Below are 16,381 nucleotides of genomic sequence, written 5' to 3'. Positions count from 1 at the left end.
GGCCTCAGCCCACACCTGTACTGGGCGAACCCTATGTCCTTCCTTCTGTTACTCACTGCTTGCATTCACCCCTATTGTGCGGAATCAGCCCCTTACCTCCACCCTCTTCTACAGCCCACTTCCCCTCCGAGGAATCAGCAGCTTCGTCAGCACCAGCTGTGTGTTCCCGCCCCTCTCCACCCCACATCTCTTCCCCCACGTTCTTGGCATTGCTCCTTGAGCCATCCAGTGATTACTTAAGCCATACTTTATTCCTTTCCCCCAGCATGCCATCCCTCTGTCCTCGGCCCAGGCCCAGCGGGGAGATAGTTCCCACAACGTTTCTGCTCTTCCCAAGACTGCTGCAGGGCAAAGCAACAGAACACCTCACACGATGAGTAGCAGTAAAGGAAGTGCCTTGTTCCCATAAATAATATAATCCGGTCCAAGGAAGGCACTCTGTAAAGAAGGTTCTGTAAGACTTCTGCCGCGCATCAGGAGACTGGCCTGCCCCAGATCCGCTCTGAATCCTGGGTAGGAATCTCGACTAGGCCCCGTGTGATGGAACCTTTCTGAGAAGGTTGGGGTTAAATCTTCCTGGACGCTACGAGCTGCGGAGATCAGGGAACCCACACCTGTGCACTCTAAGGCTTTCGGACCACTGCATAGGCTTGCGGTCTGGAGCCAGGGGAGACCACTGCGCTGCTCTACATCCCAGCAGCATTCGTAGCTGGGCCTGAGGAATGAAAAACCACAGCCTTGCGAAGAGTCAGAGACAGAGACCGGAGAAATACTTAATAAAGCGAGGCTAACCGAGGTCCGGGTGGCACTGAGGCTACAGTTCCCCGAGAGCTGCTCCCAGCCGGGCCCAGTGCGTTTCACGTCGCCCCCAGCGGCGCGGGGCCGCGGAGGACGCAGACAAGCTCTCTGCCCCGCCCCCACCCCGGAGCCCTCCCTCGACTTAACCCTTCCATGCCCGCTTCCTGCCACAACGGCCCGCCCCTCCAAGCCTCGGCGAGCGGGCGCGGGCCCTCCTCCTTTCCCACCCCGCGGGGGCGCGGCGCCAGGAGCTGACCGTGGTGCTGAGCTCGGCGCGCGGCTTGGTCTCGGGCGCGGCTCTCCGCCCTGCCAAGGCCGCGTACTGCGACACTCCCGGTCACGAGCGGTAAGTCGGCAAAGGCCGAGGATTTAGGCTTGGGGAGAAAGGGGATGATTTGGAAATTTCTGTATGTTCTTTTGAGCGATGGGCGGACTGAGTGAAGGAATCAGGGTCTGCACCCTCTCTACCCGACAGTGTCCTGAGCGGATGTTGCGGAGTCTGGGGTCTGGGGGCGACGACACGTTTTGGTCTGGGCTAAGAGAAACCTTGAGCGCAGTTGCGGAGGCTGGGAAAGAACAGATAAGACTGGAGACCCATTTTCTTTCAGCCGGGCAGCCCGGGAACACCTAAAGACTCCCTTAGAGGAGGTGGACCAGAACATTTGCTCCCCAAAAGGTCCTTTGTCTCTCCAGCGTGGGGATTGGGTGAATTGGTGATGTTCTTGCTGCAGATTCTATTTCTGCTTCATTCCCCACCCCACACCCACCCCATTACACGAGGCTTTCTTTCTCCACAATAGCCTTCACTCCATCCACCCTGAAGGTTTTGGTTTAGACAAGACACCCTCTACGGAGGTAAACAATTGCCCCATACATAGTCTCCTACGCTGACCCCAATGTCCAGGAAGTCCCTTGGTGGGGCTCCCCTCTGAAGCCTCTGCTTTCCTATCACCATTCACCTCTTTGTATTTCAAGGCTTGTGATTTTATTGGGTGTTGGGGGCGGGGCAGGGAAAGGCATAGCAAATGCCAAAACTATTAGTCAAAATTTTTCTATCTCCAAAACACTGCTATTATATGTGTACCTGCAAGGTTTTTATTTGCTCCATGATATGCCCAATCACTTTCATGTTGAAAAAGGGAAGAAACTGACAGAATTACCTTCCTAAAGGGAAAAGAAAATCCTAGGCAGTGGAGTTAAAGTTATTCATCTTGTAGAAAGCAGCTAGTAGAATTACTTCATTTTCTCAATTTGCAATAAATCCATATGCAAGCTCATATTATGTGTAAGACTCTGAGAGGAAAGATTGGCATGCATGGAAAGTCTCTGTCACTATTTACTTTCCACTAGGCCCTGGTCTGGCTTCTTCTTCTTCTTCTTCTTTTTTTTTTTTTTTTAAGATTTTATTTATTTACTTGACACAGAGAGAGAGATCACAAGTAGGCAGAGAGGCAGGCAGAGAAAGCAGGGAGGCAGGCTCCCTGCTGAGCAGAGAGCCTGTTGTGGGGCTCCACCCCAGGACCTTGGGATCGAGACCAGAGCCCAAGGCAGAGGATTAAACCACTGAGCCACCCAGGCACCCCCATGGCCTGGCTTCTAATCTGCTTTCTTTTTATTTTATTTAATTAATTAATTAATTTATTTATTTATTTATTTATTTTCAGCAAAACAGTATTCATTGTTTTTGCACCACACCCAGTGCTTCATGCAATTCGTGCCCTCCCCAATACCCACCACCTGGTTCCCCAACCTCCCACCCACACCCCCGCCCCTTCAAAACCCTCAGGTTGTTTTTCAGAGTCCATAGTCTCTCATGGTTCACCTCTAATCTGTTTTCTTGCCTCCACTCTTTGAGCCTGCTTTCCATTCTCATTTACAACTGATCCATTAAAACTGAAAATTCACCCCTGTTACTCACCCTTGATGGTTGGCTCTCCATTGTGCATAGGATAAAAGCCAAGACCCAACCTGTGAACTTGGGTCTGGTGCAGTCTGCCCTGCATATCTCTAGGTCTCAACCCACTGGCCTGCTGCTCTGGCCACCTGGGCCTGCTTTCAGAGCTTTAAATATTCTTCATCCTTTGCTCAGCAAGGCCTTTCTGAGGGATGTTCCCTCTGCCTGGAATATGTTTCCCACATCTCTTACCTGGTTGTTTTCCACTGTCTTTTAGATCTTGGTTTAAATACCACATCTGTGAATCAGAGCTGATTAAATAAATACACAAGGTGGTCCCTGTTCTCATGGACTTTGGAAGTTCATTTTAGAGAAGCAAGACTCAGTCCAAGGTCTTAGTGTCACTGAGACCTTTCTCAGAGAATGATGTGCATAACGGTAGAATTAAAAATGCCAGATTCAAAAAAATATATGCCAGATTCAGCATTCTATTTAGAAAATTTAGGCATAAATATGTGACTAAAATGTCTCAAAAACATAAATATTTCATTTAAATAAGCAGTAGCTCACTGTCAATGGCATTTAGAGTCCTGAAACTTAGAGAGTTTTCAACCTCATTGGGGAGTAAGAAGACCAAACAAGCAACAGAATGAGGAGCCAATGATCACTGAGTGCTACAGAGTAGAAGGCACAAAACCAGGGAAGGGACAGTGCTACTTTTTCTTTTGGGGAGGGATGTGGAACATGGTAAAGGATTCCCTCTCAGGTTTCACGCTGAGCACCACTGGAGAGGTCTTTAGCTAGAGGGTTACAAAGCAGAATGTGCACTTTTGCAGCTGGAAACCTCGACATATTTGGCCTCTGCCTTCAGGCAATGACAGTGTCAACATCTGGCTATCCAGATAATTTCTACTCTGCCCCTGAGAACTGTCATGGAAGGTGACTGCTCAGCTTCCTCCAGTTCGGCAGTGGGCCCTCTAGCTCCCCAAGGGATTTCCAACCCATGTCACAAATGGACCCATTTCTAAAGAGTCAGGCTCTGATAAAATATTTTAATGTAGAATCTGGACTGAATATACACTGAATGTCACATAATTGTTCCAGTATTTAGTAAGTTTCTCAATCATTATTCTGAATCTTAATGCTTATTTCCCTATCAATGTGCCAACGTGTTAAACTCAGGAAACAGAGTTGGCAACATCAGTGACACTGAGTCCAGCCATCTGTAGAAATGATTGCTATTTTGAGACTTTATTTTCCAAGTTCAGAATATAGTGAAATTTCCAGTTCTTTGTGATTTTAAATCGGTTAACTGAATTAAGAATTAAGAAATCAGTTTTATTTATAGAGATCAGATCTCTATATCACCTAGAGTATCAGATAAACCATTTCAGTTCTTGTAGTTGCAATTTCTTCACACAGTGAAGTAATCTTTATCATGCTCACTTGAAGTTATTCCTAAGAGCATAGTAATAAAAAGATTTTTGTAAAACATAGAAAAGAGATCTCATAATAAATATCTCTAAAATTTCATGTCATAGAAATTACATTATCTTCAATTATAATTTTTCTAAATTTGTGTGCACTATACTTTCTATTTCAATCACCATTTTCATTGTGCTTGCCAAAATTCTTCATAAAAACACATTTATTAATTGATTTTTAAGTTTCCCATGAAGAGGAGTTTGAACTGTTGGTTCAAAGAATATCTATCATGATTAAGAGCATATGATCAGAATTAGATGGGCTTGGTTCCAAATCTTAGTTCTGTCACTTACCACATGGGTAAACTGAACCAACCTATTGACTTTTCTGGACCTTAGTATCTCCTTTGTAAAATGGAGGTTACAGCAGTATATCTCATAAGGTTATTGGCCAAGCTCTCACCTGGATAAGAAGATGTAACCAAGACTCAAATCTGGGTTCTCCAACTCCAGAGTCTAGATAGTATCCACTATGTTGTGGATATTAAAACCCACCAGATAAGAAGGACTTATCTATGCCACAAAGGACTATGGGGAATGAAAATGGGATCTGCAGATACAGGGTAGGAAAGGCTTGGGCACATGCCACCTCACAAAAGGCAGAAGGCAGCTTGAAGCACTGTCCCATCCAGGATGCTGCCACCAAGAACTGAGCTGCCCCCAGAGCCAGATCTGGATTCTGTCATTTTCCCTGGTCCAGGGCCAGCTCCTCCTATCCTTCAGCTAGAAGTCCCAGGTGTTGCTCTGCAGGGTAGGAAGCACTGCTTATAGGTGGGAGTAGGGTTGAGGCTGGTCAGCTTGCCCCTGTGAACCCCTACAATGACAACCTTGTCACCCCTTTTCATCTTCTTCAGCTTTAATGTTGTTAACTGGGCTGTGAGGCAGCCCCTCTGCTCACCTCCAGGTCTTCATGGATAAGCATTTGAGAGACTCCAGATCTGACCCTATATGGCTTACATCTGTCTAGCAGCTTTCTGAAGGTAGCTGCAAATCTGTGTGGACAATGGACCCGAAGGCATGCAGACTGACAGAGCCACTTGCCTTTACACTTGCTGCATCCCTCCCTCACAGACTACAAATTATGGGGGAGTGAATTCAGGAGCTCCCTATCAAGAAAGTCCTTGTGGAGAGTCAAAGAAACCCCAAATTCATTCTTGTAATCTTTCCCTGGACAAACTGACAGGATGGACTGTCAGATCATCACCAAGGAGAGGAAGAGCTGCTGGAACAGGCTGAGCTGTGAGCTGGGGGCCAGTGAGAACGCAGAGAGGGAGAGTCCAGGGAAGGTCACAGGTGGTGCTCTTGGGCATCACCTTCTTTTGTTCCACTCATGTAGGCTTCTAAACACATTCCAAAAGCAACATGATTAAAACTATAGATTCTTGCTTCTCTCTCTCAAACCAGCTCTTGGCACAGGCCCCTTCCTTGCCTTTATTCAGTTTCTACTTCCTCACCTTTTCCCACTTCTGAGTCAGTATTTACTGTTCCTCGGTGTTGATGACTTCTCTCTCTTTATTCAGTTGCTGGGTCCTAGCACTTCTGCCTTTGAAAGGCCCTATATAATTTCACCTCTCTTATTTGTGACTTATGACTATAGCTTCCATCTGGATCTTATCTCCACATACTTAGCCCACTTTAGTTACCTTTTGTGAATCTTCTCTGCTCAAAACTTCTCTCTAATTTATTCTGTCCTCCACTCAAAGGTCAGAAAAATTGTCTTAGACCACCAACTTTGTTATGTTACTGTTTCTACACACCCACTCACTCAGAAGGCTTTCACAGCTCTTCACTGATTTCAGAGGAAGGTCACACTCCCCAGCTATGCAAAAATGGTCAAGATAACACTCTTACTGGCTTCCCCACACACACCCAGGACAGACATTGGTAATCAATCCCAACAGTCTGTCACATTAGATTAGACTGGACATCCATCTGGGTGGCACTCTGGATGGCACTCCAGACGTCAACACTTCTCAGGTGTGCACAGAAAGCGATACCTGCCCATCATGTTCTGTGTCTATCTAACCTGCCTGGTCTTGGTCTCATGTCTGACTCCTCACTTTGGTCTTCTACCGTGATGCCATCTCTCTTCTCAGTGCTCAAACCCAGCATGCACTGTTAGATGCTTGGCTGTGCCTTGCCCTGATGGTCTCTGTGTAGACTGAGTCTTGCCTCCTCAGACAGATGCAGTAGCCCTGGAGGGCAAGGTATGTGTCTTTCCTTCCAACTGATAAGTACCCATGTCCATCCCAGAAGGCAGGCTTGGGTTTTCCTTTGAGCTTTGTCTTTTAGATGAAGGCAGGAGCTTATTTATTGAATCCACTGTTTCTACACTGATACTGTAAAGTTGTGATGCTATATGTAGAGTGCTTGGGCCTGGAAATGGAAATCTGACTTGGCCAGATAAAGTTTGAGAGGATGCTTGGTTGAGTTGAGAGATCACAAACACAAGAACACCAGACCCCAGTCTGCTCTCAGTTTAGTTCCCACTGTGTGTGACTTTAAGCATGTGATTTAGCTTTTCTAACATCAGTTTTCTGTGGAGCAGTGGGCAGCCCTGGAGCAGTGAGCACGGGTGAAGCCATTCTCATCTCCCTCTCCCTGCCTCTGCAGAGGATCCAAATTTAGTTGTCATCACTCAGCAACAAGGCCACAGTGTAAGCAGACATAGGCAGAGGTCTTCTAGAGCCATAGGCCTCCATCTTGGATTCTAAGTGTCTCCTGCTTTCCTTCACAGCAGTTTGGGGCACTGGCAGCATGGAGCTGAAGAGAGGGAAGACCTTCATCAAATCCAGCCTGCAGATTTCCCATGAGAAACCCCCAGATCCATCAGCCACCACTCTGGCCAGGGAGGATACAAGTCCCTGGTCAGTCTCACCAGGAGGGCAACAGCGGCCCTACTGTGAAAGGGCCCCACAGGTTAGTCCCAGCACCCAAGGATATGACAGATGTTCCAACAATGGGGCAGAGCTGGAACCCCAGGTGGGGGCTGCAGCCTTCTGTGGGGCCACCTTCAAACTTGTACGAAAGAGCAAGACTCATGACTGTGTGCCTGAGGCTGGCAGGGCAAGCACAGCCACAAGGCAGCTGGTGGGCAGTGCAAGCTTCCCAGGGCCCCCCGGCAGCCAGCGCATGATTGATTACCGCCACTTTGTGCCCCAGATGCCCTTTGTGCCAGCTGTGGCCAAGAGCATCCCAAGGAAGAGGATCTCCCTGAAACGACCTAAGAAGTGCTTTCGGAACCTATTCCACATTCGCAGAAACAAGACTGAGAACTTGGCCTCACTGGTGACCAAGGGTGAGAGCCTGTCTTCCCTTGGGGAGCCATCAGAGGATGGTGGGCAGCCAGGCAAAACTTTCTTCCCTTTAGGTGAGGGACTGGGGGCAGACAGCCTGTGCCAGGACCTATCTGACAGTGAGCTCCTGCCTGACTCTTCCTTTGACCTCTGCAGGGCCTTGTGTGAGGATGTGGCCTCTCTCAAGAGCTTTGACTCCCTCACAGGTTGTGGGGAGATCTTTGCAGATGAAAACTCAGTGCCATCACTGGAACTGAATGAGGGCCCAGAGAGCCCAGCCCAGGTATCCCAGATCCTTGAAAGCAAGGTTCTTAGGGGCCCTTTCCAGGGCAGTGTGGAACAGCTGGCATCACCTGCCCAAAATGAGATGTCTGACTTTGCCAAGTTCTGGGACAGTGTGAATCACTCTGTGAGGCAGCAGCACCGTGCCCTACTAGGGCCATGGCTGGGGGGTCCCCAGGGGACAGACACAGACCATCCCAGACTAGATGCAGCTGGGCTTGCTGAGCTACCCCTCTGTCCCTGCAGGGACCCCCACAGTGGCTCCAAAGCTAGCTCCATAGACACAGGTACCCCTAAGAGTGAACAGCCAGAATCCGTGTCCACAAGTGATGAGGGCTACTATGACTCCTTCTCACCTGGCCTTGAGGAGGACAAGAAGGAGGCTTCAAGCTCAGGCACACCTGCAGCTGCCTTCCCCCGTGACAGTTACAGTGGAGACGCCCTCTATGAGCTTTTCTATGACCCCAGCGAGGGCCCTATAGGCCCAAGCCTGGATGATGACTTATGTGTGTCTGAGAGTCTGTCAGGGCCAGCACTAGGAGCGCCACTGTCCATGTGCAGCTTCCACGTGGGGGCAGAGGAGAACTTGGCTCCAGCACCAGGGCCAGATCTGCTCAGCCAGGGCTTTTTGCAAAGCTCTTGGAAGGGCAAGGAGTGCCTGCTAAAGCTCTGTGACACCGAGCTTGCCATCACCATGGGCATTATCAACTGGCTTCGCCGTGGCCCTGAACTCCGTACCCCACCTGCCTCAGCTCCTAGAGAAACTGCAACCTCACCCAGGAGACAAGCAGAGAATCTGGGAGCTGGCTCTGAGGAAAAGGGCCCAGATCCTGTGAAACTGGAGGGCAGGGGGCCTGGGGCTTCAGATGCAGGTAGAACTACTGTGGGCTCAGCACCCAGCAGACAGGAGCTGTGGGCACATTCTCATCCCAAGGGCCTGCTTGCTGGAGAGAGTAAGATCACAGGAGGGTCCAAGCAGGGAACCAGCACTCCGCCTAGGGACTCATCTCTGGAGTGTGCACAAGTGTCTGGGGAAGGAGGGACACAAGGCTGTCATGAAGGCTTGTTTTCTTCTTTGGGGTGTGAAGCCTCTGCAACAACAGACACTTCCAGCAAAAATAAGATCCCAAACCCTTGGCCTGGCTTCCAAGAGCCCAGACCTCCTGGGAATTTGGAGTGTTTCCAAGATCCTTGGAGGCCAGATCCTGGCAGAACCATTCTTGATGTAGAACCTCCCCTGATAGGCTGTGTGGCCCAGGTGGCAGCTTTGCACATCCACCCAGACTGCCAACCCCCTTCTATACACCTGCCAAGACAGGACACAAACAATGGGCTCTGCAGGCAGCCTCAGGCTAGGGGCCCTGATATTCTCCAGCAGAAACAACCTAACAAATTCCCTAGCATGCCAGTTGTATGTGGCCTGCCCTCCCTGGCTAATCCTCTCCACAGCCCACAGGACCAGAGGTGCGCAGGTCACATCCTGGACCTTAGCCAACTCAGGGTGGAGCCCACCAGGATGGATGCCCAGGCTTATCGTGTCTCCATGGATGACCAGCCCCTTCAGCTCAGTTCAAGGGCTGTGGAACAGGCAGCACCTAGGGGCCGGCTGGATTCATAGCCCCTCTTGGTCCTACTACCCAGCTGAGCCCCCCGGGCCAACTCCCAGGATTCCTGGACCTCACTTCCAATATCCAGTATAAGCGAGCCCCCTGTGCAAGTGCCCCAGAAAGTTGTTATAGTTTCCTGGCCCATGAGGGCCTCCTCTGCAACCAGCCGGAAGAAGGGCCCCCAGACCAGCCATGGCTGAGCCTCACCTGTAGCATGGGCCCTCACTCACCAGAAACTGTGTCTTTGGGGCCACATTCAAGAGAACCTAACATCCAAACCTCCAGCCTCTGTCCCTAATGTGAGGACTGTGGGGGAGTGGGGGTAGCAGCACACAGGCAAGTGGAGCAGAGCATTTTAATGTGGAGGCATCCATGCCTGAACCAGTTCAGCCAGACCAGGTACTGGGCAGCCCAAGGCCAAGGACAGCTGCACAGCTGCCATTGCTCTGAAAGTGTGCCTCACTGATTTCCCCACAAAGAAATGAAGATTCGAATCCCAGTTGGCTGTAAAGTGGCCACATCTGGATTCTCCTCATATAGCATGTTAGAGAGAGGAGCTCAGGCTTGAAACTGATGGGAAGATAACAGTACATCTTATAAATGGCAATTGAGGGAGTCAAGATGTCTGCATAGGGGTTGAGAAAAATAAATGTGTGGCCTAGGGCTTAGGGGTGGGATGCAGAGTGGGAAAGAGGCAGGATGGGGCACTGTAGATGAGGTCAGGAATGTTCTCTGACCCCACACCAGTCTGCTCTCTACTTCCAGAACAAGTAACCACAGTGTACTGGGGTTCTGAAGGACTGCTCATGGGAATAAGAAGCAGGAACAGCCTCATGTCATTAAAAACCTTGAATCCACAGACAACATGTGTTACTGTGCAACTCTGCCAGGGCTAGACCCTGCAGACCCTAGTCAATAGGAGTTGGTGAATTCTCTGTCACAAATCAGACCAATAATTTTCCCTGACTTCTCTAAATGAAGCCAAGGATAGCAAAATGTTCTTAGGGAAGAAGCTGATTGATTGTCCACAACTCTGCCATTTTCACCCCTTCACACTGTCAGCATCTTTGCCTCCCCCTTCAGGAAAACTTACCTCGAAATAGAGCTGTAATTCTCATCCTTCTGAAAGCCACAACAACATACACAGTACCAAATATTCAGAATCATGGAGGGAAAAGGAGGCCCTCATCCTCAGGAAGGGCAAGTGTCAGAACATCAGGTACAGTGACAGACCATGCATCAAGTTTCTCCATGAAAGACCCTACCTCACCCATAATGCTGCAGTGAGAAGCAAAGGATGGGGTACCACAGATATGAAACAGTTTCTGGAAGAAAGGTCATCATAGAAAGGGGTAGGTCAGGTGGTGGGGGAGAAATTCCAACCAGAAGGATGCAGTCTCACAGCTGACCACATTCTGGTGCCTCTCCTGATTGTCTGAGGCTTCATTTCAGACTAGAAAATGCTCTGCAGCCCTTGTTAACAACTGCTTACAGGGGCCTACTTTTTGCTCCTATAGGCTTCTGACCAGGCCCATCCCTGGGACATTTCTAGTCTTCTTGGAAAACCACACATGATTCCCTCTCCCAGGACTTCCACAAATAGGATTATTGAGCTGTGCTGGGAGCAGGTTACACATGGAATAGTTTACCTCATCCCTGCATCAGCCTGAATGCAGCTGTCTTCATTTCTCAGATGTGGAGACCAAGGCACGGAGTGCTGATGTGACTTGCCAATGAACATACTCAGTTAGTGTGTGGGGTTGGTGGGGTTTGAGTCCCACCCTTTGGCTAGAACTTCTCTTGCTGAACTCCTGCAGTGAACTCCTCTTTCAAAGCCTTCACTCCTCCCTTCTCCCACAGCACCCTCTAGGAGCCAGCTGCATGTCTCCCTGTAAGCAGCCTGAGTTCCTGGGGACTGGGGGTATCCTTCATTCAATCATGGTCCTTATCACTTTGTACTACACCTGAGCAGAGCAAGTGTTCATTACATATTTACTTGTTGAAAAATGAAATACCAAAAGATTGCTAGTGGTTTTGTTTTCTTATTGAACATGAACCTATGTCTGAAGAGTAGCAGAGTTAAGATTTTACTTTTAGGAGTTCTGAGGGAGTGTTTCCTTGATGTGACGTGGTGACTGGTGGTGATGGGGAGAATCCAGCCGGTGCCAAGAGTGCTGATAAAAGCAGAAACCAAGGAGTTCCGGGACCCAGAGGTTATGGTGAGGGTGGTCTGCAGTGACCCAGCAGCAGAGCTGCAGAGAAAAGGAACTGAGGCCATGCCTACCTAAGAGGGACAATCAGCCCAGTGGCTGTCACTCTGGGAAGCCTCTTAAGTAATCCTGACACCCTAGAAATGTTCATTTTCTGCAATGTGGTGGGAGATCACAGCAGTGGCCTGCAAGATACCTTGCTGAGAGAACAGAGGAGCTTCCCTTCCTTTTATGTCCAGTGGTTCTGAGGAAGCCTCAGGCTATCTCTTGCCACATCCCAACTCTTGGGTTGCCCTCCCCTGCAAGAGGGGCACAGGCAGTGCCAGTCTAATGGGGCTCTGCAGGCCTCAAGTATGTTCTCCAGGTTGACCCACTGAGAGGAAAGAATAGAACTGTTGGGCCATCTCCTAGGATAGGTACTTAGTCCAGTGTTGGGAGTAGCAGAGGGCTGTGGGGCATTTTCAGAATTCTGGTCATTTCTAACCCTCTTATTCATACATGACTGTAAAAGTTAGAGGAGATTGTTTCTCCCATATAAAGTAAAATCCTAGCTCATAGATGTCCCACAGAGTCGGAGTGACTCCCCAGGGTCATACAATGATAAGCAGAGGACTGAGGTACACCCTGGGGCCTGTGCACTGTGCCTTTCAACCTTCCAGCCTTCCAAGGTTTCACTGGATACTGGGAGGTGCTGGGAAGGGGCCAGGCAGCCTCCCAGCCTGCCTTAATGGTGAGGGTGGCCTGGGGTACACCAGCAAGCCTGGATCAAGAGATCAAGAGGGAGGTGCTGAAAAGGGGTAATTATAGGCCAGCACATGCTGAGGGGGACCCAGTGAACTATATCAGTCTTACCTTTCCTGGTTTCTTATTTTATTTTGCTTTACATGTTATGGAATGGGGTAAATACAGGATACAAACTCAAAAGACACAGAAAACAATAAAAGGTTAGTCTCCTTCCTTCTTTTATCTTTCTGTTGTTTTGGTTACAAAACTAATTCTCATTTACTACAACCAACCCAAACTATGTAAAGTGCTGAGTCCACTTCCCTGACTTTCTTGAACACTAGAAGTGTCCTCAGACCCTTTTTATATCCATGACATAAATACACATGAACTTTCATCTTTTTCACTGCATAGCATATCACAAAAATCTTTTTTTATTTAGAATCAATTAACATATATTGTATCATTAGTTTCAGAGGTAGAGTTTAGTGACTCATCAGTTGTGCATAACACCCACTACTCATCCCCAGTTACCCCATTCTCCCACCTACCTCCCCTCCAGCAATTCTCAGCTTGTTCTTTATATTTAAGTCTCTTATGGTTTGCCTCCCTCCCTGTTTTTACTTTATTATATTTTTCTTTCTCTTCTCCTAAGTTCTTGTGTATTGTTTTGTAAATTCCATATATGAGTGAAATTGTATGGCTGACTTATTTCCCGTAAGCATCTGCCTTCAGCTCAGGTCATGATCCCAGGGTCCTGGGATGGAGCCAGCATCTGGCTCACTGCTCACTGGAGAGTCTGCTTCTCCCTCCCCCTCTGCTCCTCCCCACTCTGCTCCTGCCTGCTCTCATTCTTCCTCGCTTGCTCGCTCTCTCTCAGACACCTTCTTAGCAGGTACCAGCAGCAAACTGTTTCTCCATTCTCTTGAATAGCTCCACAGCATTCTCCTATAGATAGGAATTAATTTAAACATTCTCCTATTGATGGATATTCAAATTATTTTGATTTTTGTTATTACAAACAATGTTGTACTCACTTTTTATTCTCCTAAATCTTCTTTATTAGAGTCCTCTTAAAAACTGTAAAAATGAAACTTAACAGTGAAAGGATGCATTTTAAAAATGAACAACACATCCTGTTTCCTGTACCTACTGCAAGGAACAACTGTCCTGAGGCCCTGATGTTAATGCCCTAGGCTCCATGGAGATAGGGATATATCACACATACCCATATTTGGGAGAAGAAAGGTGGTTTTTCTTTTGTTATTACATGTAAGACCTTGAAAATTGCCATTTCTATCCTTACAACAAGAAAAATCTGGACAAATAAAATCAATGACTTTTCTTGACCCATCAGAAAATGGCAAATAACTTCCTTGAAACATGGAGAAATAGGCGCATTCAGAGAAATACAACAACCAAGACCTGGAGCAGAAGCTCCAAAATGACAAAAACTGGTAGAAAGAGTTAAAAAGTAATCTTGACAAATTCTTGAAGCATGAGTAGGAAGCTAGGGAGATAGATAGTCAAGGGGGCATATGCTTTCATAGTCCTTTTCTCTAGGAAACATCAAGTTTTCAGGATGAGGATAGAGAAAGATCCCCTTGTGGGCATGGCCGAGGGAATGGAAAGGTAGCTACTGTTAAACCCTTCAGAACCTTCTCCCAGCAGGTCTATCTCACAGGGGAAGGACTTCTCCAGAGGGCTATTCTGAAACTTTTCCAACCTGAAGGAAAGGAACTTCACCCCATTCCAGTTCTCTTCAACCTTCCTGTCTCAGGTAAGAATAAGTGAATAAGTATATAAGCAAATAAATACATAATATAAGGTACAGTCAATTGGGAGGGCACTGCAAGGAAATAGACTGGAAACAGTAGGAGAGAAGGGATTAGGTCTTCTGAAGTTTTTTTTTTTTAAGATTTTATTTATGTATTTGACTGAGATCACAAGTAGGCAGAGAGGCAGGCAGAGAGAGGGGGCGGGAAGCAGGCTCCCTGCTGAGCAGAGATCCCGATGTGGGGTTCCATCCCAGGACCCTGAGATCATGACCTGAGCCGAAAGCAGAGGCTTAACCCACTGAGCCACCCCGGTGCCCCAAGTCTTCTGAAGTTTAACCCAACCCCTGAGGCAACCCCCAAAAGAACTGAAACTTACTTCAAAACTTAGGAGATAAAGGGACATCACTTTCCTTCCCACCCTACGCACTCTCCCTGCTACAACATTAATAAGAATACCATAATAATAACAGTGGGTTACAACTTAAAGAGCTACAAGACAAAGATTCCATCTAAGGACCAGAACAAAGGGAAGCAAGCCAGAAGAAGAAGGAAAAGGAGGAAGAGGAAAAGAAAGAGGAGAAGGAGGAAAAAAGACAGTGACAGTGGAAAAGAAGGAAAAGGAGGACAGAGGAGGAGAATGAGGGGGAGAAAAAAGAAGCGGGGAAAGTAAGCCCACTAGAGTAATATGAAGTCTCTGGTGCCTTTAGCTGTGACAAATATTAAAATAGACTCTAGCCAGATTAATGTAAATCCTTACACTAAAAGTCTGTTTGCCTCAGTACCTATTACCCTATACAACATGTCCAGCTTTCAACAAAAATTTATAAAGCTGGCTAAAGTCGAGAAGAAACAATGTCTGAAGGACAAAGTTATCATCAGAATCAGACTCAAAGTTGTTGGAATTTCAGATAAGTATTGTATAATAAGTATTACCAATAAGTTAAGAGCTCCTCTAATGAGAAAAAGTAGATAAGACATAATAACCCATGGCAATATAAAATTAAAGAATTATAAAAATGATGAGTTCCTTGGCATCGCTCATTGACAGATTCAACATGGCTGAGTAAAGAGTCAGGAAGCTTTATTAGAAAATATCTTGAGACAAGTAAAAATGGAACTCCACATACCAAAACTTATGGGATGCAGAGAAAGCAGTATAAAATAGAAATTTGTAATCCCTACATTAAAAAGGAAGAAAGATTTCAAATCAATAACCTGATTTTACACCTTAAGAAATTAGGCAAAGAAGAGAAAACTAACTCAAAGTCAGCAGAAGGAAGGAATTAATAAAGCTTAAAATAGAGGGGGAGGGGAGAGATGGCAGAGGAGTAGGAGACCCTGTTTCAATGGGTCCCCTAAATTGAGCTGAATATCTACCAGAACACTCTTAACACCCATGAAATCAGCCTGAGATATGATTATACACTTCTGGATCTCTACGGGGCCAGAAGATCATCAGTACAGGGGAGTGGGAGTGCTCGGACTGATATCGGAGGATAAACAGAAGGTTGAGGGAGCCACCAGAAGTGACCCATTAGAAAGTAATGAAAGTGCCCTGTGACTGGGGACCAGCATTAACTTGGAGACCGGTTAACAGCACTCAAAAAGAACAAAGGGTCTTAAGGGGCAGTTGGTAGGATCAGGTGGCCATGAGCATGGGTCTAAGCCCACAGCAGTCACAGGGCAGTGACTGGGTCTTAGCCCAGGGCAGTCACAGCCAGCAACCACCCGCACCTGGGGGCTCCAGTCAGCGGTCCCTAGACCCTGGTCTTTCTGCAACCTAAGACCTGCACCATTGTCGGGGCTGGGTGCAACCCCACCTGTGCCTGAGAGAGCCGAGAGAGCCCGGTGCAAGAAGGAGCCTAGATGCCCTTCAACGGACGAATGGATACAGAAGATATGGCCCATATATACAATGGAATATTATACCTCCATCAGAAAAGATGAATACCCAGCTTTTCTGTCAACATGGACGGGGCCTGGAGGAGGTTATGTTGAGTGAAATAAGTGAAGCAGAGAAAGTCAATTATCATATGGTTTCACTTGTGGAGCATAAGGATTAACACAGAAGTCATTAGGAGAAGGAAAGGAAAAGTGAATTGGGGCAAATTGGAGGGTGAGATGAAGCATGAAAGACTGTGGACTCTGAGAAACTGAGGATTTTGGAAGGGGGGGGTGTGGGGGGATGGGTGAGCCTGGTGGTGGGTATTAAGGAGGGCATGCATTGCATGGGGCACTGGGTATGGTGTGTAAACAATAAATCTTGGAACACTGGAAAAATAAAATTAAATTTTAAAAATAAAATAAAA

At 47.5% G+C, this 16,381-nt stretch overlaps 1 protein-coding gene across 1 annotated transcript; it reads left to right on the top strand.

Annotated features, from left to right (window-relative positions):
* The first annotated feature begins 881 nt into the window (after nucleotides 1-881).
* On the top strand, nucleotides 882-14,249 carry AMER3 (APC membrane recruitment protein 3). Its single transcript, XM_032354036.1, has 2 exons — nucleotides 882-1,144; nucleotides 6,914-14,249. The coding sequence occupies exon 2, from the start codon at nucleotides 6,934-6,936 to the stop codon at nucleotides 9,370-9,372; it is 2,439 nt and encodes an 812-aa protein (XP_032209927.1). The 5' UTR covers nucleotides 882-1,144; nucleotides 6,914-6,933; the 3' UTR covers nucleotides 9,373-14,249.
* The last annotated feature ends 2,132 nt before the right edge of the window (nucleotides 14,250-16,381 follow it).

Source organism: Mustela erminea, chromosome 8 (assembly GCF_009829155.1).
Source record: "Mustela erminea isolate mMusErm1 chromosome 8, mMusErm1.Pri, whole genome shotgun sequence".
In the NCBI taxonomy this organism is placed as follows: Eukaryota; Metazoa; Chordata; class Mammalia; order Carnivora; family Mustelidae; genus Mustela; species Mustela erminea.
This window is presented reverse-complemented; position numbering and strand designations above follow the sequence as displayed.